We start from the raw sequence: 23,977 nt of genomic DNA, 5'->3' as shown, positions 1-23,977 counted from the left end.
ACACAGACACACGCACACACACCCAGACACACACACACCCAGACACACACACACACACACACACACCCAGACACACACACACACCCAGACACACACACACCCAGACACACACACACACACACATACACACAGCACACCCAACACGACACACACCAGACACAGACACACACACCCAGACACAGACACACACACTCATACACACACACACACACACACACACACACCACACACACACACACCCCACACACACCCACACACACCCATACACACACACAAACACCATACACACACACACATACACACTCACACACCCTACACACACACACCCACACACACACCACACACACACACCCACACACACACACACACATACACACCCATACACATACACACACACACCCATACACACACACACCACCCATACACACACACACATACACACTCACACACACCCATACACACACACACCCATACACCACACACACTCACACACACCCATACACACACACACACACACACCCATACACACACACACACTCATACACACACACACTCATACACACACACACACACACACACACACACATACACACACACACCCATACACACACACACACCCAGACACAGACACAGACGTTGCCCCGCCGGCCCCGCCCGCCGCTGACCCTCGACCCTGTCCCATGCTGCCGTGCGCTGCCCGGCCGAGCGGCTCCGTCTCCCGGCTCCGTCCCGCCGCCGCCCCGCGTCCCCGCGTCCCCGCACCATGATCAAGCTCTTCTCGCTGAAGCAGCAGAAGAAGGAAGAAGACGCCGCCGGAGCCGCCAAGAGCGGCGCCAAGAAGGCGTCGGCCGCCCAGCTCCGCATCCAGAAAGGTAGCGGCAGCAACTAGGCCGCGCCGGCAGCCTCGGGCTCGAGTACGGCCGCCGGGCGGGGACACGGGGGGATCGACACCGACACCGACACCGCGAGCCTCCACCCCGTCCCCACCACATCCTCGCTCACAGTCGGCCCGGCGGCGAGGAGGGAGAGTGGGGTTAACCTAGCAACTGCCCCCCCCCCCCCTCACCCCCTCCCCTCACCCCCCTCCCCTCATTCCCCCATCCTCATTCCCCCTCCCTCACCCCCTCCCCTCATTCCCCCATCCTCATTCCCCCTCCCTCACCCCCCTCCCCTCACCCCCTCCCTCACCCCCCTCCTTCACCCCCCCCCTCCCCTCACCCCCCCCCCTCCCCTCACCCCCCCTCCCCTCATTCCCCCTCCCCTCATTCCCCCTCCCTCACCCCCCCCCCCCTCACCCCCCCCCTCCCCTCACCCCCCTCCCCTCATTCCCCCTCCCCTCATTCCCCCTCCCTCACCCCCCCTCCCCTCACCCCCCTCCCCTCATCCCCCCTCCCTCACCCCCCCTCCCCTCACCCCCCTCCCCTCATTCCCCCTCCCCTCATTCCCCCTCCCTCACCCCCCTCCCCTCACCCCCCCTCCCCTCACCCCCCCTCCCCTCACCCCCCTCCCCTCATTCCCCCTCCCCTCATTCCCCCTCCCTCACCCCCCTCCACCTCCTCCGCCCCCTCCCTCACCCCCCTCCACTCATCCCCCCTCCCTCACCCCCCCCTCCCCTCACCCCCTCCCCTCACCCCCCTCCCCTCATATCCCCCTTCCCTCACCCCCCCTCCCTCACCCCCTCCCCTCCCCCCTCCCTCCCCCCCCCTCCCTATTCCCCCCTCCCCTCATTCCCCCTCCCCTCATTCCCCCTCCCTCACCCCCCTCCCCTCACCCCCCTCCCCTCATCCCCCCTCCCTCACCCCCCCTCCCCTCACCCCCCCCTCCCTCATTCCCCCTCCCCTCCCCCCCTCCCTCACCCCCCTCCCCTCACCCCCCCTCCCTCCCCCCCCTCCCCTCATTCCCCCTCCCCTCATTCCCCCTCCCCCTCACCCCCCTCCCCTCATTCCCCCTCCCCTCACCCCCCCTCCCCCCCCCACCCCTCCCCTCATTCCCCCTCCCCTCATTCCCCCTCCCCTCATCCCCCCCCTCCCCCCCCCCCCTCCCCTCCCCCCCCTCCCTCATTCCCCCTCCCCTCATTCCCCCTCCCCTCATTCCCCCTCCCCCCCCCCCCCTCCCCTCATTCCCCCTCCCCTCACCCCCCCTCCCCTCACCCCCCCCCTCCCTCATTCCCCCTCCCCTCATTCCCCCTCCCCTCCCCCCCTCCCTCATTCCCCCTCCCCTCATTCCCCCTCCACTCATCCCCCCTCCCCTCATCCCCCCTCCTCTCAGCCCCCCTCCCTCAACCCCCCCCCTCCTCTCACCCCCCCCCTCCCTCACTCCCCCTCCTCTCATCCCCCTTCCCTCCTCTCACCCCCCTCCCCTCACCCTCCCTCCACTCAACCCCCTCCCCTCACCCCCCTCCCCTCAACACCCCCTCCCCTCATCCCTCACCCACCCTCCCCCACACCCTGGCCCGCCTATCCCCTCCCTCCCCTTACCCCTCTCAACCCCCCCCCTCCCCACATCCCTAGCCCCTCTCACCCACACCCTGCACCCCCTTCCACACTCCCCATCTGTGCCCCTTCCCTCGGCTCCTCTACCTCCGCCCCTCCACCCTCTCCCCCTCCACTCCTCACCACTCCCTCCTCACCCACACTCTAACCCCCATCCGCACCCCCGCTCCCCCTGATCTGCGCCCCTTTATCCCCCAACTCTCCTCTTTTACCCCTCTGCCCCAAACCCATCACTCCCACAGCTCCTCTCCCCCCTCAACCCTTTTCCCCCTCTCCCTGATGTCTGCATCTGCTAATGTATCTCCCCAGCTGAAGTCAGTGTATCTGTGTCCTTTTTATGAACTCTCCCTCATCCCCACAGCAGTGTGTGCTCCTTCCTTTTGAAGCTTTGAACAGTGGTGGTAAGAAGAGCAATCAGAATATATAGCTCGGGGAAAGCTGATCATGTACATCTTCCAGGGGATTGCCTTGTCAGGGTTATGTGAATGTGACTTTAGTAGGTTTATATTTCTTGATTAAGGGTGCCGGTGCCGGCATTGTTCCTGCAACCATTTTGTTGTGTGTACTGAAAGCAATGGATTTCTCGATTAGTGCATTTAAATAAATCGCAAATTGCCTGTAATGTAACATGAAGTAACTCAACAAAGAAACTTTGAGCTCTAAGTGTCTTCTCCAGACACATATCCTGGAATCAATAATCTAAATAAATTATAACTTTAGTGAAGAGAATGGAGCATTGCGATGATAGGGAGAGCAGTGATTGGCAGAGCGGTCAGCATCATTTGGCATGTACTGAACGAAGTTATCGGTAGAACTGAACTGTTTGAGGTTTTGTCATACAGAGTACATGGCTCACACACTGGAAGTGTGGTTCTGCATCCATTCTCGTGGATCAAGCGGTTCTTGTGATGTGAGCTTTGCTGACAAGACCAGTATTTACTGTCCATTTTCCAGTTATCCTCAGTTTATTATGACTGATTATCAGAACTGGAAATGTACAATAATGATCGGGATGGAGGGAGACTGGAGACACTGGTCATTTATTGAAATGGAGAGATAACCCTACAAAATGTTATCTGGTAGTTAATAGGTTAGATGAGTTAAGAATGGTTGGTAACTATATATAACTATTAAAAACTTTATTTTTGAGAATCCTGCAGGAAAACTACATTTGTTATGGCGAGTCTAGCCCCATGAGGTTTCTTAGGAATGCAACTCATACATAATAGCAGAATTTCATGCACAAGGTTAGCTTGGTGGGAGGAATCAGATGGTGGTTTGTTTTGGTCTGTGACCAGCAGTCTGCTGCAGGGTCGGTGCTGGGGCCACTTTTGCTTGGCATCTATATTACTGATTTGGATGAGAATCTAGTTGACATGATTGGTAAGATTGCAGATTACACCAAAATGAGTGGTCAATTGGACAGTGAAGAATGTTGTCTAAGATTACAACAGTATCGGGATCAGCTGGGAAGGTGAGCAAGGTGGCACCCTTCACATCATCAGTTGAGGTGCTGAATACAAGAGTTGGGACACCATGTTACTTTGTATAAAATGTTGGTTAGTCCACACTGTGTGCAGTTCTGGCCGTCACATTACAGCAAAGATGTGTTTAAATGAGAGAAGGTGCAGAAAAACGTCACAAGGATGTCGTCTGGGATGGAGTGCTGGAGTTACGCGAGATTGGATAGGCAGGGACTGTTTTCCCTGGAGCAAAGAAGGCTGAGGGGTGACAGGGAGATATAAATTTATGCATGGTGTAGATAGAGTAGGTAGCCATTGTCTACTTCTCTGGGCAGGAAGTCTAAAACAAGAGAACACTGGTTTAAGGTGAGAGGGAGGAGGTTGAAAGGGGATTTGAGAAAATCTCTCACACAAAGCTTATCTGAAATGAGCTGCCTGGGGAGGTAGTGGAAGCAGCAACAGTGACAGCATTTAAGGGGCATCCGGACAGATCCTTCAATGAGCAGGGCATTGAGAATATAGAATTAATGCGGGCAAGGGATTAGTGTTGATGAACAAGGAGGTTGACAAAGACAGTGGCTGAGGTCGGTTCTGAGCTGTTCGATTGTACAGTGTTGTTGAAACCTTGTCTGGTCCACTGGCATCCATCTGTATGGAGATTTATTGTCTTTATTCAGTGCAGCCCATATGTAACTTCGGGCCCACAGGAGGGTAGATGACCTTTAATTATCTGGTGAAAGGGGCAGCAAGCTGCTGTGTTCTGAAGGGTTGGCCATCATGGTCGTTTGGCCAGCAACACTCACACAAATGAGGGTGAATTGCCTCGGGGTCTTCAGCAGCTGGGTAAGTGTGCAGAGAAATGGCAAATGGAGATAAGTCTGAGGTGTTGACTTTGAGAAGACAAACCATAGAAGGAGGTCCTTCACAGTGAAGGGCAGGGCCTTGGGAAGTGTCATAAAGCAGGTGTACAAGTATAGAGGTATGTGACCAACCGAGTATCGCAGGGATCTGTGCTGGAATCTCTGATGTTTGATATATATATTAATTTAATTTATATATATGTAGAGCTTTTAGGACATAAACGTAGATTGGTTGGTTAGTACTTTTGCAGATGACACCAAGATTATTGGGGTCGCAGAATGCGATAAGGCTGTCAAAATATACAGCGAGATGTAAATCAGCGACAGAAATGGGTGGAGAAATGCAAGATGGAGTTTAATCTGAGCAAATGTAAGGTGTTGCACTTTGGGAGATTGAATAACCATATAACCATATAACAATTACAGCACGGAAACAGGCCATCTCGACCCCTCTAGTCCGTGCCGAACACATAGTCTCCCCTAGTCCCATATACCTGCGCTCAGACCATAACCCTCCATTCCTTTCCCATCCATATAACTATCCAATTTATTTTTAAATGATAAAAACGAACCTGCCTCCACCACCTTCACTGGAAGCTCATTCCACAGAGCTACCACTCTCTGCGTAAAGAAGTTCCCCCTCATGTTACCCCTAAACTTCAGTCCCTTAATTCTCAAGTCATGTCCCCTTGTTTGAATCTTCCCTACTCTCAGTGGGAAAAGCTTTTCCACGTCAACTCTGTCTATCCCTCTCATCATTTTAAAAACCTCTATCAAGTCCCCCCTTAACCTTCTGCGCTCCAAAGAATAAAGCCCTAACTTGTTCAACCTTTCTCTGTAACTTAGTTGCTGAAACCCAGGCAACATTCTAGTAAATCTCCTCTGTACTCTCTCTATTTTGTTGACATCCTTCCTATAATTAGGCGACCAAAATTGTACACCATACTCCAGAATTGGCCTCACCAATGCCTTGTACAATTTTAACATTACATCCCAACTTCTATACTCAATGCTCTGATTTATAAAGGCCAGCACACCAAAAGCTTTCTTTACCACCCTATCTACATGAGATTCCACTTTCATGGAACTGTGCACAGTTATTCCCAGGTCCCTCTGTTCACCTACATTCTTCAATTCCCTACCATTTACCATGTACGTCCTATTTTGATTTGTCCTGCCAAGATGTAGCACCTCACACTTATCAGCATTAAACTCCATCTGCCATCTTTCAGCCCACTCTTCCAACTGGCATAAATCTCTCTGTAGACTTTGAAACTCTTCTTCATTACCCGCAACCCCACCTATCTTAGTATCATCTGCATACTTACTAATCCAATTTACCACACCATCGTCCAGATCATTGATGTACATGACAAACAACAGTGGACCCAACACAGATCCCTGTGGCACCCCACTCGTCACTGGCCTCCAACCTGACAAACAACCATCCACCATTACTCTCTGGCATCTCCCATTCAGCCACTGTTGAATCCATCTTGCTACTCCACCATTAATACCCAACCATTGAACCTTCTTAACCAACCTTCCATGAGGAACCTTGTCAAAGGCCTTACTGAAGTCCATATACACAACATCCACTGCTTTACCCTCATCAATTTCCCGAGTAACATCTTCAAAAAATTCAAGAAGATTAGTTAAACATGACCTTCCAGGCACAAATCCATGTTGACTGTTCCTAATCAGACCCTGTTTATCCAGATGCTTATATATATTATCTCTAAGTATTCTTTCCATTAATTTGCCCACCACTGACGTCAAACTAATAGGTCTATAATTGCTAGGTTTACTCTTAGACCCCTTTTTAAACAATGGAACAACATGCGCAGTACGCCAATCCTCTGGCACTATTCCCGTTTCTAATGACATTTGAAATATTTCTGCCATAGCCCCTGCTATTTCTACACTAACTTCCCTCAATGTCCTAGGGAATATCCTGTCCGGACCTGGAGACTTATCCACTTTTATATTTCTCAAAAGTGTCAGTACTTCCTCTTCTTTGATCCTCATAGTTTCCATAGCTACTCTACTTGTTTCCCTTACCTCACATAATTCAATATCCTTTTCCTTGGTGAATACCGAAGAAAAGAAACTGTTCAATATCTCCCCCATCTCTTTTGGCTCTGCAGATAGTTGGCCACTCTGACTCTCTAATGGACCAATTTTATCCCTAGTTATCCTTTTGCTATTAATATAGCGGTAGAAACCCTTCGGATTTACTTTTACCTTACTTGCCAAAGCAACCTCATATCTTCTTTTAGCTTTTCTAATTTCTTTCTTAAGATTCTTTTACATTCTTTATACTCCTCAAGCACCTCATTTACTCCATGCTGCCTATAACTATTGTAGATATCCCTCTTTTTCCGAACCAAGTGTCCAATTTCCCTTGAAAACCATGGCTCTTTACAATTTTTACGATTTCCTTTCAACCGAACAGGGACATAAAGATTCTGTACTCTTAAAATTTCACCTTTGAATGTACTCCATTTCTCTTCCACATCTTTCCCATAAAACAAACTGTCCCAATTTACTCCTTTTAAATCCTTTCGCATCTCCTCAAAGTTAGCCTTTCTCCAATCAAAAATCTCAACCCTAGGTCCAGTTTTGTCCCTCTCCATAATTATATTGAAACTAATGGTATTGTGATCACTGGACCCGAACTGTTCCCCAACGCATACCTCTGCCACCTGACCCATCTCATTTCCTAACAGGAGGTCCAGTACCGCCCCTTCTCTAGTAGGTACTTCTATGTATTGTTGCAAAAAACTATCCTGCACACATTTTACAAACTCCAACCCATCCAGCCCATTTACAGAATGTGTTTCCCAGTCTATGTGTGGAAAATTGAAATCTCCCACAATCACTACCTTGTGCTTACTACTAATATCTGCAATCTCCTTACATATTTGCTCTTCCAATTCTCGCTCCCCATTTGGCGGTCTATAATACACCCCTATAAGTGTTGCTACCCCTTTCCCATTTCTTAGTTCCACCCAAATAGCCTCCCTAGACGAGCCCTCTAATCTATCCTGCCAAAGCACTGCTGTAATATCTTCCCTGATAAGCAATGCAACACCTCCACCTCTTGCCCCTCCAATTCTATCACACCTGAAGCAACGAAATCCTGGAATATTTAGTTTCCAATCACAGCCCTCCTGCAACCATGTTTCACTGATCGCCACAACATCATACTTCCAGGTGTCAATGCAGGCTCTAAGTTCATCCACTTTTCTTACAATGCTCCTAGCATTAAAATATACACATTTAAGAAACCCACCCTCTCTTATTCTCTGATTATTTTCTTTTTCTTGTAAGGGGAAAATATAATTTCATGATCTCTAACAGCATTGATATGAAGAGGGATCTCCAGGTCCAAGTCCATAACTCCCTGAAAGTGGCAACACAACTTGTTAGAGCTATGAAAAAAACATATGGTATGCTTGCCTTCATTGGTCAGGCCAATGAGTATAAGAGTCAGGAAGTCATGATGTAGCTTTATTGGACACTAGACCAAGTGCGGACTCGTTGGGCCCGTCCCCTATCACACTATTCCACCACTGACCCATAGTCCCCAACTGCGCAGGTGTGGCTGATGGGGGAGATCCCCGTTGTGACGAGAGTCACAGCGACCCTCCCCCAACTGCGCAGGCACGGTAGCAAGTGGGAGTGCGACTGCGACGTTTTTAAAGTTCAAAATGGCAATAACGTAAAATATAAGATCAATGTGAACGCATCTCACTCTCCTTCTTCAGTCCCCTATTCCCCATCTCCATTATCCTCTTTTTCCCCACCCTCCACCAACCTTCCTCTGCTTCCTCCACTCACCCCCTCCTTCCCCATCCCACTCCCCTCATCCATTACCTCACCATCCCTCTTCCTACCCCTATCCTCCATTCCCCCTCATCCCCAGCACTCCCCCCCCCTCTTCCCCCTCCCTCTTTTCCCTCTCCTCCTCCACTCCCCCACTCCCCCACTCCTCCCCTCACCTCTACCTTTCCCCTACCCTCAGTCACACCCTTCCTTCCTCCCTCCATAACCCCTCTCCCCTCCCTACCCCATCCTCTTTCACGATCTCCCTGCTCCACCACTCCTCACCACCCCCTATCCCACTCCCCCACTCTCTTTCCTCACCTCTCCCACTGCCCTACTCTCCCTCTATCACCCACTCCCTAACCACCTCCCCCACTTTCCTCTCCCTACCCCCTCTTCCTCAATCCCCCTCCTCCCCACTCTCCCTCCTCACCTCCCCCACTTTCTCCTCCATACCCTGCTCCTCTACCATTATCCCCTGCTCCCCACTCCCTCCCATATCCCACCTCCCCCACAATGAAAATCGCAATGTTTTAAAAAAAAAGAAGAAATTCCCAATGAAAATCACATTTTTTTCTTTAAAGTAACTTAAACACAATATTATCTGTTAATGAAAACGGAAGAATTTGATCAAAACTGAGTTTTTTTAGAATAAAATCAATGTCAATGAAAATCGCGATTTTTTTAGTGTAAATTAAATTTGGGATCCCATTGTGACGTCATTGTGATGTCAAACGCGGCTGACGGGCAGGTCAAGTGGAAAAGTGTTTTTGTAAAGTTTAAAATGTTACTAGCTCATAAAATATAACATCAATCTGAACAAAACTTTTTTCATTTACATCACAGGACAATGGTGAGTAAAGAGGTTCAAAAATTGTAGCGCTATCGTGTACCATTTTGGCGGAGTTTCGGGGGGGGGACATGCACGCAAACAAACAAACAAGATGAGAGTTTTAGTAATATAATAATAGTAATATACTAGACCTGTCACACGGGAGGCTTGGTTCCCCCAATGCAACTTGTTTCCCAACACAATATTCCACCACTCACCGGTTCCCCCAACGCAACTCGTTCCCCCAACGCAATATTCCACCACTCACCCATAGCCCCCAACTGCGCTGGGGTGGCTTATTTCCCCTTATTCACCGTCCCTTAAAAAAAATGAAATTGCACTTTCTGGCAGGAAAAGAAATCCAATTGCACTTGATGCCAGGACTCAGTGTCCTGGGATTTGCAACATCGTAGCGCGCAGGGCCAGCAATTGAGGGGCAGTTTATGTAAATTAGATCCCATTGTGACATCATAGCTGTAATTGCCACTGCAACTGCAACTTTAAGTCATTTTTCTCAAAGGGGTTTTGTAAAGTTAAAAATTGAATAACTTGTAAAACATAACATCATTCTGGTGGGGCGGCTCATTTGCCCTTATCCCCCAGCCCTCCCCCCCCCCCCCCTCCTCTTCATCCTCCCTCTTTTTAAACTTAAAAAAAATGCAAACACTTGTTGCCAGGACTTTAAAAAAATTCCAATTCCACTTCCCCTGCCTCCCCCAGCACTCCCTTCCCCTCATGTTCAGCATCCCTCTGTCAGGACTCAGTGTTCTATGATTGCAACATCGTTGGAAATTAGATCCCATTGTGACGACATAGCTGCCACTGCAACTGCCACTGCCACTGCAGTGTTCAAGTCATTCTTTCCCAAACTGGATTTTGTAAAGTTAAAAATGTGAATAACTTGTTAAATATAACATCAATCTGAGTGAAACTTGATGAAAACACACCACAAGACAATTGTGAGTAATGTGGTGCAATAATTCTAACGCTATCATGTACCGTTTTGGCGTAATTTCAGGATCTCATACACACATACACACACATATAGAAACAAACAAGATGAGAGTTTTAGTAATATACTAGGCCAACTAGGATCCGTTGGGTCCCTGTCACATGGGAGGCCTGGTCCCCCAACGTAACCTGTTCCCCAACGTAATATTGCGCCACTAACCCATAGCCCCCACGGGAGGCGTGGTCCCCCAACTCAACCCGTTCCTGAACATAAGATTCCAGCACTCCCCTGCCACCCTCAGCAGTGGACTTTAAAAAAAAAATTCCAATTGCACTTCCCCTGCCTGCCGCAGCAGTTCCAATTGCAATACCAATTTGCGCTCCCCCTCCTGTTGAAGCACTTGCTGTGATATCCCATTGAGGTGAAAAATTCAGAGTGTTCCTATCTTGCAACTTTGTATCGAAATGTGTTGGAAGCTGGCAGGAAGGATTTTAACAGTAAAAATCATGTTAAATTTGGCTTTATTAAAGCTTTAATCGTGAACCTGATTACGGCGTGGAGGGCAAAGATGTGTCAGAATATTTGATTGATTTGAATTGATTTGATTCAATTTTATTGTAATTGTCTTCAAGTAAGAGACAACGAAATGCTATTTCCCATACAGTCATACGAATAAAAAAAACAAAAAACACAGAACACAATAGTCCACAACACAAACATCCCCACAGTGGCACCAAAGTTCCCCACTGTGAGGGAAGGAACCAAAGTTCAGTCAACCTCCTCACTGATGTACCCCGTTGTTCACCCGTGGTCGTGGCCTCCTGAGCCCACTGCAGTCGCCGCTACAGGCCGCCCAATGTTCAGGCCCTCTCGCCGGGAACGATGGAACCCCGAAGTCGGGCGGAAGAACATCCTCAGTGGCCTGGACCTCTGAATCGGCCACCTCCCACCGGAGTCCGCGGCTCCCGAAGTCCACAGGCCGAGCTGGGCGAAGATTCGACGCTGGCGGCCCCCGACAAAGGGTCCCAGGACTCCGCGATGTTGGTCAGCGCCGCCCACGTTGGGAGCTCCGCGAACCACAACTCCGTGATGTTGGTGAAGCAGGCCCAACACTCCAGAGCCTCAAACGGCGATCCCAGGTGAGACATCGCCCGCTCCGAGATGTATCCAGCGCTGCGCCGCCGCTGCTGAAGCTCTGGTCCGGTCCCGGCAGGAAAGGCCGCGCCAATCCAGTCGAATCTTCGCCAGGAAGTGACTGAAGGACGGTTTCCCCCTTACCCTCCCCCACATAAAATACAAAAAAAAAAATACTTTAAACATACTAAAAATAAAAAAATAAAATAGACAAACAGACTGCAGGCGGAGGCAGCCATCAACAGCGCCACCGGATGTCCTATGTAAAAATGTAAGTAGCGTTTTGAGGAAGATACAAAACATACAACACACATACAGACAAGATGAGATTTTTATAGGGATATATAGATGGATAGATAGATAGATTGGTCAGGCCGCATTTGGAGTATTAGGTGCAGTTCTGTTTGTCCCACTACAGGAAGAATGTGGAGGCTATGGAAAGGGTACAGAGGAGGTTTACCAGAATTATGCCTGGATTAGGGGGTATTAGCCACAGGGAGATGTTGGACAGACTTGGATTGTTTTCTTTGCAACATCGAGCGTTGAGAGTAGGCCTGATAGAAGTATAGAAAATTTGGGTAAGGGGAGTAGAGAAATCAAGATGGTTGTGTCTCACCAGCAGTTAGAAACAAAGGTTCAGCGATAGTAGAAGTCATGGCAGGACAAATCTGAGGAGGAATGCTGGAGATGGGAGGAGGAGGTATTAACCCGGCGGTGACGACTCCTTCCCATAGAAAAAGTCTCGGAGTCAGAGGTAACCCAAGAAAAGCTCTACATCATGGCGATTTGTGTAGATCTTAAACCTTGGAAGTATAGGACATGCATGCTCAAAGTGGTTGTAGAAAGAGCTCATTTTTACATCAAATTTCAAACTATGTTCTTCACCACTGAGTCCTGACACATCAGTAAGTGCTTTCCACAGGGCGAATGAGTAGTCACACATTCCTCCTGTTTAAGAAAGAACTGCAGATGCTGGAAAAATCGAAGGGAGACAAAAAAGCTGGAGAAACTCAGCGGGCGAGGCAGCATCTATGGAGCGAAGGAATAGGCGACGTTTCTGGTCAAGACCCTTCTTTAGACTGATGTTGGGGAAGGGGGGGAACGAAAGGAAGAGGTGGAGACAGTAGGCTGTGGGAGAGCAGGGAAGGGGAGGGGAAGGAGGGAGAAAGCAAGGACTACCTGAAATTGGAGAAGTCAATGTTCATACAGCTGGGGTGCTGTTCCTCCAATTTACGGTGGGACTCACTATGGCCATGGAGGAGGCCCAGGACAGAAAGGTCAGATTTGGAATGGGAGGGGGAGTCGAAGTGCTGAGCCACCAGGAGATCAGGTTGGTTATTGCGAACTGAGCGGAGGTGTTGGGCGAAGCTGCCTCAAAAAGGCTGGCAGTATCATCAAAGACCCACACCACTCTGGCCACACACTCATCTCCCTGCTACCTTCAGGTAGAAGGTACAGGAGCCTGAAGACTGCAACAACCAGGTTCAGGAATAACTACTTCCCCACAGCCATCAGGCTATTAAACCTGGCTCGGACAAAACTCTGATTATTAATAACCCATTATCTGTTATTTGCACTTTATCAGTTTATTTATTCATGTGTGTATATATTTATATTATGGTATATGGATACACTTATCTGTTTCGTTGTAAATGCCTACTATGTTCTGTGTGCTGAAGCAAAGCAAGAATTTCATTGTCCTATACAGGGACACATGACAATAAACTCACTTGAACTTGAAGATCGCCAAGCCTGTGCTTGGTCTCACCAATGTAGAGCAATTGACACCTGGAACAGCGGATGCAATAGATGAGGTTGGAGAAGGTGCAGGTGAACCTCTGCCTCACCTGGAAAGACTGCTTGAGTCCTTGGATGGAGTTGAGGGGGGAGGTAAAGCGACAAGGAGTTAGGAGCAACACTAGCAAGTTTGCGGATGACACAAAGCTGGGTGGCAGTGTGAACTGTGAAGAGGATGTTAGGAGGTTGCAGGGTGACCTGGACAGGTTGTGTGAGTGGGCAGATGCAGTATAATATAGATAAATGTGAGGTTATCCACTTTGGCGGCAAAAACAAGGGGGCAGATGATTATCTAATTGGGGTTAGGTTAGGTAAGGGGGAGGTACAGAGAGACCTGGGTGTCCTTGTACACCAGTCACTGAAAGTTGGCGTGCAGGTACAGCAGGCAGTGAAGAAAGCTAATGGAATGTTGGCCTTCATAACAAGAGGAGTTGAGTATAGGAGTAAAGAGGTTCTTCTGCAGTTGTACAGGGCCCTGGTGATCACAATGAATGGCAGTGCTGGCTCGATGGGCCGAATGGCCTCCTCCTGCACCTATTTTCTATGTTTCTAAGTATAACATTTCCTGCGGTTGCAAGGGAAAGTACCAGGGGAGGGCGTGGTTTTTGTGGGAAGAGGCAAATTGACCAGGGAGTCACGAAGGGAACGGTCTCTGCGGAAAGCAGAAACGGTAGGAGATGGGAAGATGTGGCCAGTGGTGGGATCCCGTTGGAGGTGGCAAAAATGTCGGAGGATTGATGTTTGTTTCCCAGTAGTGCAGAGGTATTGGTGGTCCGGTCACGCTGGCCGGCAGCTGTTGGAGGCAGGAACCCTCACATTTTATAAAACTACTATGGATATTCTGTAATTGCAAGGTTACAAACCCAGAGCTGTGATGTGGAACTAATAAATCTCTCTTTCCATATTCCATTTGCCATTACTTTGACTGCTCCTTTTACTTCCGCTGTTCACATCCAGGTCCTCCCTGCTTTCTCTTTTTTGTTCCCATCAGATATAAATGAATTGAATTTACCTAAAACCTGTGAGATAGTTTTCCCAGATCCCGACGACCTCCTCAACTTCAAACTTATCATCTGTCCAGATGAGGTGAGTGATGAGCAGGGCTTGGCTCAGCTATTTGTGGGAGTGGTAGAGGAGTTGGCAGGATGGCAACCTCTGTCTGAAACATGGGTGGGTAAAGGAAGGAAACTTGATGTTATCTCTTACACTGATGTTTGATTATCAGAGGAATAGTGGACCCACAGCTGCACCAAAGGATCACAGCTGGTATTGAGGCTTCGCACTGTCCAGGGCAGAAACATCAACGTGAGAATGATTCACATAACAGGTGCAGTGTGGCAACACTGTCCAAACAACAAGATTCACTGTAGTAACTTACCATCGCTTCCTTGACAATGCCTGCAAATCCATGTGACCTTGACCACCAGGAAAGAAAGGTGGAGGGAGAGTGGCCCACAGTGAGAGGTGCTCACAGTGGGGGAGGTGTGTTACTCTTCACACCCTTTGCCAGGGATGCCTGCACATTTGCCATTAACCCTGCACATATGAAGCTCCCCGTCATTTCTACAGCACGGTGGTGCTGTCTTACAACTCAAAGATCACCCTTGGCATGAGGGAGGATGTGGTGGTGGGGAGGCTGTGGGGCGGGTGGGGTGGGGAGGGGGGGGAGGAAAGGGATGAGGGGGTACGGGGCGGGAAGGGCTGTGGGGCTGGTGGGGGGGAAGGAAAGGGGTGAGGGGGTATGGGACGGGAAGGGTGGTGGGGAGGGGGGGTATGGTGTGTTGAGTGTTGGAATGGAGGGACAATGTTCAGTTGATTGACTCTTTTTGAAGAGCAATGAATGTATTATGTTTACGGCATGATTATAAATGAAGTTAGTAATTGTTGGTTTAAATGTTTTCTTCTCTTGCATTTAGGGTTTCTATAAAGGAGGCAAATTTGTATTTAGTTTTAAGGTAAGTGAATCCTGACCTTAGTAATCAATGACACCTCACAAAAACCATCATTTGAGGAATTAAACCATGGTCCATCAACATTTTCTGACAGTGAACCAGTTCCGCTTGAAACGAGGGGATGGCTCCAGTTGCTGCCGTGTGCTGTTGCCCCTCGCCCCCCTGCGACCCTCCCACCCCCACATTCCATCGTACCCCCGCGCTGTCAGCTGCAGTGTGTGCACCCCTTCGTCCCCCTCCAACCCCTCGCCTCCCCAGTTGCCCCTCACCCCCAGCCCTGACCGCTGTGGCCCCTCATCCCCTCACCTCCTTATTCATGCCCTCACCTGATATTCTGGATTTATCCCACAAGGCTCATGATTCAGCACTGTGCTGTTTCAACATCTCCTCCCCAAACTCTAGCTAAAAGGGACCTGTGGCCATTGTATTGACGTCTGTCAAACAAGTGGCTGAATGGCCCCAGGTGGTGGGTGTATGGAACAAGCTGCCAGATGAGGCAGTTGAGGCAGGGTCTATCCCAATATTTAAAAACAGTTAGACAGGTACATGGATAGGACAAGTTTGGAGGCAGGACCAAACGCAGGCAGGTGGGACTAGTGTAGCTGGGACATGTTGGCTGGTGTGGTCAAGTTGGGTCGAGGGGCCTGTTTCCACACTGTATCATTCTATGACTGTGGTTTCTGCCTCCAGGCTAAGAATTCCAGAATTCTTGGTAAATCATAAGCATATCCTTCAAACCTACATCTCTCAGTTACAAACTTCTAATATGTCTAGGTCTTTCATAATTTTTCACATTTTAATTCAATCGCACCACACTTGTTCCAAAGGAAACAATTTTAGTCCAGTCAATCTCCTGTCTTGAACAGAAGCATCTTGCTCTTGGGTGATGTTCAATCCTTGTAATGTGCCTATTTAGTGTTTTATAGTTGTCTATCCATACTCATTGTCTTGGCTGAGAACGCTGTATGCACCCTGTCTGCCTTCCTGGCTGGCTGCACTGATATGTGAACATGTGCTCCCCATATTCCTCTCCGCTGCTCAGTTCTGACCATTTTTTGTAAACCTTGACTTTCCCAAGGCAGCATGAAGTGTAAACGGATCCGAAGGGGAACAGGTGTAACTGTTTAAATTGAAATTTTGCATTATGGTAGTTATTACTGAGGATTAGCAATGGGTATGATGTGGGAACACACATGTGGACTACAAAGATTTAGCTCTATAGTTGAGTTTCAAATGGCATTGATATGTTGCCGATGATTGAGAGCATCTTTCGAGAACCACCCTCTAGTGTTAGCCATTGGTGTTTCTCTGCTCTCAGCTGGGTGCACCACTTTGAGAGGACCACTGCCAAAAGTGTGCTTAACTCAGCATTCCTGGTTTCTGGTAACTCTCCAACGGAAGAGTTCCCTGATGTTGGATATGTTGGTAACAATTCAAAGGCTCTTGTGCGTGTACATGTGTTTGTTTTACAGGTTGGACAAGGATATCCTCATGATCCTCCGAAGGTGAAATGTGAAACCATGGTATATCATCCAAATATCGACTTAGAAGGCAACGTGTGCCTAAACATCCTCAGGTAGGCTGAATTCAGATTGGAATTTTGATCTTGATTCTCATGATTTCTAACTGCTGTAACACCTCGGCTACAAGTCATCACCAAGCTCACCATCCTGTAGGTCGAGTCTCAGCCGTGCTTGGCTGGGCAGCACTCTGGCCTCTGGGTCAGATAGACACAAGGCCAGAGTGTGACTAAAATTAGAGCACATGGTATTGGGGGTAGGGTGTTGACATGGATAGAAAATAGGTTGGCAGACCGGAAGCAAAGAGTAGGAGTGAACGGGTCCTTTTCAGAATGGCAGGCAGTGGCGAGTGGAGTGCCGCAAGGCTCGGTGTTGGGGCCGCAACTGTTTACCATATATATTAATGATTTAGAAGAGGGAATTAGGAGCAACACTAGCAAGTTTGCGGATGACACAAAGCTGGGTGGCAGTGTGAACTGTGAAGAGGATGTTAGGAGGTTGCAGGGTGGCCTGGACAGGTTGAGTGAGTGGGCAGATGCGTGGCAGATGCAGTATAATATAGATAAATGTGAGGTTATTATCTCAATGGGGTTAGGTAAGGTAAGGGGGAGGTGCAGCGAGACCTGGGCGTCCTTGTACACCGGTCACTGAAAGTTGGCTTACATGTACAGCAGGCAGTGAAGAAAGCTAATAGAATGTTGGCCTTCATAACAAGAGGATTTCAGTATAGGAGTAAAGAGGTTCTTCTGCAGTTGTATAGGGCTCTGGTGAGACCACATCTAGAGTATTGTGTACAGTTTTGGTCTCCTAATTTGAGGAAGGACATCCTTGTGATTGAGGCAGTGCAGCGTAGGTTCACGAGATTGATCCCTGGGATGGCAGGACTGTCATATGAGGAAAGATTGAAAAGACTAGGCTTATATTCACTGGAGTTTAGAAGGATGAGGGGGGATCTTATAGAAACATATAAAATTATAAAAGGACTGGACAAGCTAGATGCAGGAAAAATGTTCCCAATGTTGGGCGAGTCCAGAATCAGGGGCCACAGTCTTAGAATAAAGGGGAGGTCATTTAAGACTGAGGTGAGAAAAACCTTTTTCACCCAGAGAGTTGTGAATTTATGGAATTCCCTGCCACAGAGGGCAGTGGAGGCCAAGTCATTGGATGGATTTAAGAGAGAGTTAGATAGAGCTCTAGGGGCTAGTGGAGTCAAGGGATATGGGGAGAAGGCAGGCACGGGTTATTGATAGGTGACGATCAGCCATGATCACAATGAATGGCGGTGCTGGCTCGAAGGGCCGAATGGCCTCCTCCTGCACCTATTTTCTATGAGGCTTGAACATAAACCTAGGCTGCCATTCTGGTCTAATTGAGAAGGAGTGGCATGGCTAGTGGAACTGCTGCCTCACAGCACCAGAGACTGGTTCACTCCTGACCTTGGGTGCTGTCTATGTGGCGTTTGCTTGTTGTTTCAGAGACTGCATAGGTTACCTCTGGGTTGTTGATGGCTGCTGTGCAGTTAGTGGTCTGAAGGGCATTTTTCTGTGCTGTACCTCTGAGTGTTGTGCCTTTTGAAGAGCTGACTTTGGATGAAGCATTCAAAGGCTGATCTTATATCTGAGGTGAATTAAATTAAAGAGCACAAAATATCCATGGTGACCTGGCCATTTGCCTTTCAATCCGTGATATTTAAAAAAGAGACAGTACAGGGTATTATTGCATGGGAGTTACTTTATGCAGGTTATCTGGTACATTAACATTACAACCACGGGAAAAGTCAGGAAACTACAGGTGCTGGCAGTCTCAAAAAGAAACAGTGGTGCTGAGGTGTTTGGTGAATGTGCACAGAATGTCAAAGAACACTAGGTGGCAGACTGGGGCAAGACATTGCTCTGCGGGACAAATTACAATTAAAACTTGAGCTATAAGCACTCAAATAAGAAAACCAAAGCCCAAAGCCAAAGTATTATCTAACAAACTGAAAATACTAACCTATGCTAAGACCAATAAATAACTCCGTATGCGAAAAACAGCTACTTACATGTTAACTAGCTCTTTAAAAAAATCATATAGATGCAAGTATATTATTGGAGTTATCAAGTGGACACCTCCCTTAACTGGTGTTTTGTTGAGTTAGGGTTCTTTCTGCCCCCAACTGACACAATTTCTTCTCACCAAATCCACCTACTGCCTTGCTCTACTGCCTCTGACTTCTCCTTTACGGCCTGACGCAAACTCTGTCCACGCATTCCGAGCTCTCCAAATAGCGATGTGGTCGATCTCGCTATGAAACCTCCATGACCAACCTCTACTGGACGTATCTTGCTCTTCATCATCACTGCTCAACTTCTGCTGACAACTCTACATATCTAAGCCTTTTCCTTTCATAAGCCTCATCCACTGGGGTGGAAGATTGCAACCTTCACGTGCACAAACGGAAGATCAAATAGAACAAGTTGTCCAACAACTTTAGGCTGTGCACGCCACACGAAAGAAGAAGAAGAAGCCTCATCCACTAAGTTCTCCCAAGGCACCGTCAGTTCTATAAATATGCACTATCCGCTGACTAAATGGCCATAACATTATATCAAGCCTCAAACTAGTAGTAATTATTTCCTGCAGAACAACAAACTTTCCTCACAAATCTACCTGCACCTCCAAATCATTGGTTCCCCGTAACTGGCCTGACTCATACCTGCCTGAAAACTTCCCTCCTCTACCTTACTGACAAAATGAATTGCTGCCCTCTCAGTCCTGATATCTACTGAATTCACTTGTGCTCTCCTCCTCCCAATTGCTGTAGCTTTGCACTTCAGTGCATCCTGCCATCTCTCCCCGCTGATGACCCACAGTGGTGCTCCAATCACTAGCACCATCGCCATTGTAAACGCTAACAGGTAAATAGTACACACTGCCATAATGCAGATGTCTATACTGCCCTCCAAAATGTTTTAGCTGTTGCTGAAAGCCCCCTCCCCTTCCCAGGGAAAGCACTGCTGTCATTTCTGCACGGTGAAGCCAAAATGTATAAAAATGGCCCTTATTATAATCTGACAATGTGCACTTTAACCACATGTGATTTTTTTTCTATTACAAATCTCAAATTGTGGAGTACAGAGTCAAATAAATAAACGATGGGTCTTTGTATCAAACATTATGGAGGGCACTGTAGTCTCTGCTATGCTGTCGTAAAGTCTGCTGTACTAAAACTCATTTGAACATCTTGGAAATATGCTTTCACTAAATTTACTATCGATCCTGGAACTCTAAAGAAATCAAAAGCACTCCAAATAAGACTATGTGATACAGAGCCAAACACATTTGCCAGGTCCAAAAACACAACATGCAAATCTCTTCTCTTGAGCTTGGCTGTCTGAATCTGGTGCCATATTATACTAATGCTAAGGACAATAAATAACTCCATATGCAAAAAACATCTACCTACATGTTAACTAGCTCTTAAAAAAATCATATAAATGCAAGTAGATTCTAAGCAACCTGAAAAACCTGGGATTCATGCTTTCTGCACTGTGGTATCTATTAACCTGTTCCTTTCTAAGCCTCTGTGCCACTATGCTAAAGAAAATCTTGCCTTCGACATTTAGGAGACATATAGACCTAAACTGACTTAACTCTGAAGACTCTTTCTCCTCTGCTCTACGCCAAACCCTTGGCATGACCTAGTTCTCACAAACTATTCGCAAGATCCTCCTCAAGAATCTAAGCACATCAGATGCACTTTTATATACCCGGTAAGGGAACCAGCTTTTCACTGCTCCTTTGCCGGCTCTGTTCATTTGGCAGCTGAATGGCTGCCCAGCTGGGGCCACTCTGAAATGCTGCAATATTTGCATTAGTGCAAGCACTATTCAAAGTATTTAATCTCTTTTATAAATGGCAAAATGGACAAAGTCAGTTAACACCATTCATCTGGTAAACTTGTATAGATCAAGGTAAGGACTACTTGCTGTATTAGTTTGCTTTTGAGCAGTAAGGTTTCAGTGGGTTGAGAATCATTTGATGTTTCACAATAGGATTACTTTGTCTGATTGAGACAGGTCTCAATGCTGTCTGATTCTAATTCTCCTGTTTCCTTGCACAGAGAGGACTGGAAACCCGTACTAACGATAAATTCTATAATTTATGGGCTGCAGTACCTGTTTTTGGTAAGTGAACAAGGGGCACAGGCAGATTTTTGGAAGTGGGAAGCCACTTTATAGTGGGATTTTTATGAATATTCTGTCTTATGTGTGCCCACATGGGCATATTCATGGGCCATGTATCAAAATGTCTTGCAACCTGCAGTGCAGTTGTTTTCAAAAGTAAAACAAAGAGGTGTGTGTTAACTAAGGCCAGTAAGGCATGTGGAGGAGAGGGATTACATGGAGTTAGTTCACATGTCGGTGTTATGTTGTTGGATCAATGGACTGACCAGGGTGAATGAATGCCCTTCTCCTGCTTGTATGATTCTTGCATCCCATGCGACACTGCAATGGAATAGATCTTTGGTGATCTGATTTGGGACATCCACTAGTGCGGGAAAAGGGGGGGGAGAGGAGAGGGGAGTGCAGGGAGGCTGAAAGGCCTCATGTTTTGAAGCCCATGGCATTTCTGTTGGAACATTGCTGGTAATGTAAATGTTTCTTCTTCCTCTCCCCCCCCTTTCTCGCTGTCAGGAACCCAACCCCGAGGATCCCCTGAACAAGGAAGCAGCAGAGGTCCTTCAGAACAACAGACGCCTCTTTGAACAGAACGTGCAGCGATCCATGCGGGGTGGCTACATTGGTTCCACTTACTTCGAGCGATGCCTTAAATAGGGCCTAGAACGCACAAACTGAAGCCAGAGAGAGAGAGAATCTGACATACTTAAACATATAAAAACATTAAAATAAACTCGATCGATACCAGGAGGGTATAGAGTGGATGAGGAGGCAATTCTCAGACCCCTCAGCATAATGTCACAGGAAGACATGGAATTGGAATTTTTATTTTAAAAAAGAGGACTGCTTGATTGTTGTCATAGCTCCAAAGCATGCCAGGAAGTTTGAACTAGATTTTGCTCCCCCCTTCCTGTCCACACCCCCCCCCCCCTTCCCCCCCCCCCCCCCTCCCCCCAATTAAACTAATTGTAAATGTATTTCACTGGGAGTGCTGCTGTCTTTATCATAATACATTTCCTAAATGGCTCGAGAATAATTAGTCCCACTGACCCCCTTGGCCTTCTCTCCCAGCTCCCGTTCCATCACCTCTGCTGCCGACAGGTTCCTCTGTAGGGGAGAGCATGCAGAATGGCACGGCTCCGACAAAGGAGGGAGGCCCGGATGGATCTGGAGAGAGAGAGAGAGATGTTTACTCTGAAGCTGCGTCCAGTCTGTTTTGAATGTTTTGCCTGTTCATTAAGTTGTATAGTTATTTTTTTAACTGTAACGTTCCCTCCCCTTCTTATTTGTGCCGTAGGTGATTTCCCTGACTATGTACAATGTTGTTCAAGGTTCAGGTTCCTCTCCATAGCTGTGTACCCACAGGCTGCCAGCCATTGCCAGAGCCCTGCATGGCTCGGTGCATCTGCTGCATTGCCAGACCGGTGCATCGTTCTGTAAATAATCGCAGCGCTCAGCCCCGATCTGCAGCACCACCTTGAAGCAGGGGCTCTCATTAATATCGAGTGCTGACGTAGCTGTATACTTTAGTGATGCTGCTCGTGAATGCACCTGTTTTCATATCACCGAGTTATTCTGATGTTGGTGTATGCATCCACTGTGTTTTAAACTAGCTCATGGTTCAGTTTTAATTTAAAGGATTTTGCCCAGTCTGTGATGTTTAATTTTTTGACCAGTCTTATCTTGAAACTAATTAAAAAAATAACTGAGTTACATCTAACTATCCCTTTAAATGTAATCCACTCCTGACTATTATTCTGCTTAGCAATTTAACTGCGTCAGCCTAATGACCAACCTCCCCCCAAATCCCCTTCTGAGGTTGTCTGGCAAGGTGCAGTTACTGGACCTGAAACACCTATTTAGCTCTGAGCCCATGCGGTAAGTTATTGCGGCTGGATTGAAAGCCCTGCTTTCTGTTTTGAGGGGCTGGGGTGCAAGTGGAAGAGGCTCTTCACAGGATGCGGGGCGCTGTGATGTGTCCCCAGGGTGGATATCCAGTTGAACTGGTGCAGTTGGGATTGCTGTAGCACCAAATGCAAAACCTGTGGGGAGCAGCAGTGTTGCTGATTTGTTCCAACACCAGTTTTCCCCAGGATCTCTATGAACAGTGTGATGTGAGCCAGGAAGCTGAATAAAATCAGGCTTGAAACTTTGCACCATGTCTCCCTTCACTCGTTATATTTGCATTGCCTGGCTTTTAATCAGATGTCCAACTCTCAGTTACAATTGTGTTGCTGCCTGAATCGGTAACCCACGTCACATTGGGATAGCCTTGAGTTCTTTTTGCCTTTGGTCTGAGGGCCGGTTTGATGCCAAATCTTCCTCATTGGCTCTCAGTCATTTTGTGCACTATTTTTCCGTGCTGCTGTTGCAGAAATGCTTCTGTTGGTTCAGCTCAGCAGAACCTCTTTCTGTCCAGAATTTTGAGTGTTAACTGACAAATGTCAAGGAAGATGTGATGCATGTTGCTGTGCACGTGACCAATCTTGTGATAATGTGGTTACAAATCAATTTCTGTTGAGCATATGATGTTTATCATTCAACCCGAACAGTGGAAATCTAGAACAACGTAGAATCCCTGTTGATCAACACCAAAGGAATTCACCCCACTGTTCCTCTCCTGACACAACCTTGGTTTACTCATGAAGCTGAAACCTGTGATCAGCTCTCCTGTCATGTGTAATGCATGTGTTTATATGTTTATACTGAGGGGGAGAAGATGTTCTATTGCAAACCTGCCCCAGAGGGAATCTGTGTGGTTTATTGTCACCTGAATGCGAGGAAAAAAATCACAGGTTCTCCAAAAAAAAGGTTCAGATATATGTTTTTTTTTTGGTAAGAATTGTACCTCTTTAGCTGGTATGTTTGATTCACACCACCTGCACATTGGCACCATATGTTCATGCTTGAGGAGAATGTACTGTATTTCAATTAAAAAAAATTGCAGTTGACTTCTTTCAGGATCACTGTTGCAATTTTTAAGAATT

General features: G+C 47.6%; 1 protein-coding gene across 1 annotated transcript; it reads left to right on the top strand.

The window, feature by feature from the left end:
* The first annotated feature begins 668 nt into the window (after positions 1-668).
* Positions 669-23,941, top strand: ube2m (ubiquitin conjugating enzyme E2 M). The gene is made up of 6 exons (XM_033013529.1): positions 669-872; positions 14,350-14,444; positions 15,275-15,313; positions 16,783-16,886; positions 20,933-20,996; positions 21,507-23,941. The coding sequence occupies exons 1-6, from the start codon at positions 764-766 to the stop codon at positions 21,645-21,647; spliced, it is 552 nt and encodes a 183-aa protein (XP_032869420.1). The 5' UTR covers positions 669-763; the 3' UTR covers positions 21,648-23,941.
* The last annotated feature ends 36 nt before the right edge of the window (positions 23,942-23,977 follow it).

The sequence above is a fragment of the Amblyraja radiata genome, chromosome 38, assembly GCF_010909765.2.
Source record: "Amblyraja radiata isolate CabotCenter1 chromosome 38, sAmbRad1.1.pri, whole genome shotgun sequence".
NCBI lineage: Eukaryota > Metazoa > Chordata > Chondrichthyes > Rajiformes > Rajidae > Amblyraja > Amblyraja radiata.
Note: the sequence above shows the minus strand (reverse complement) of the source record. Positions and strands in the feature narration are given on the sequence as shown.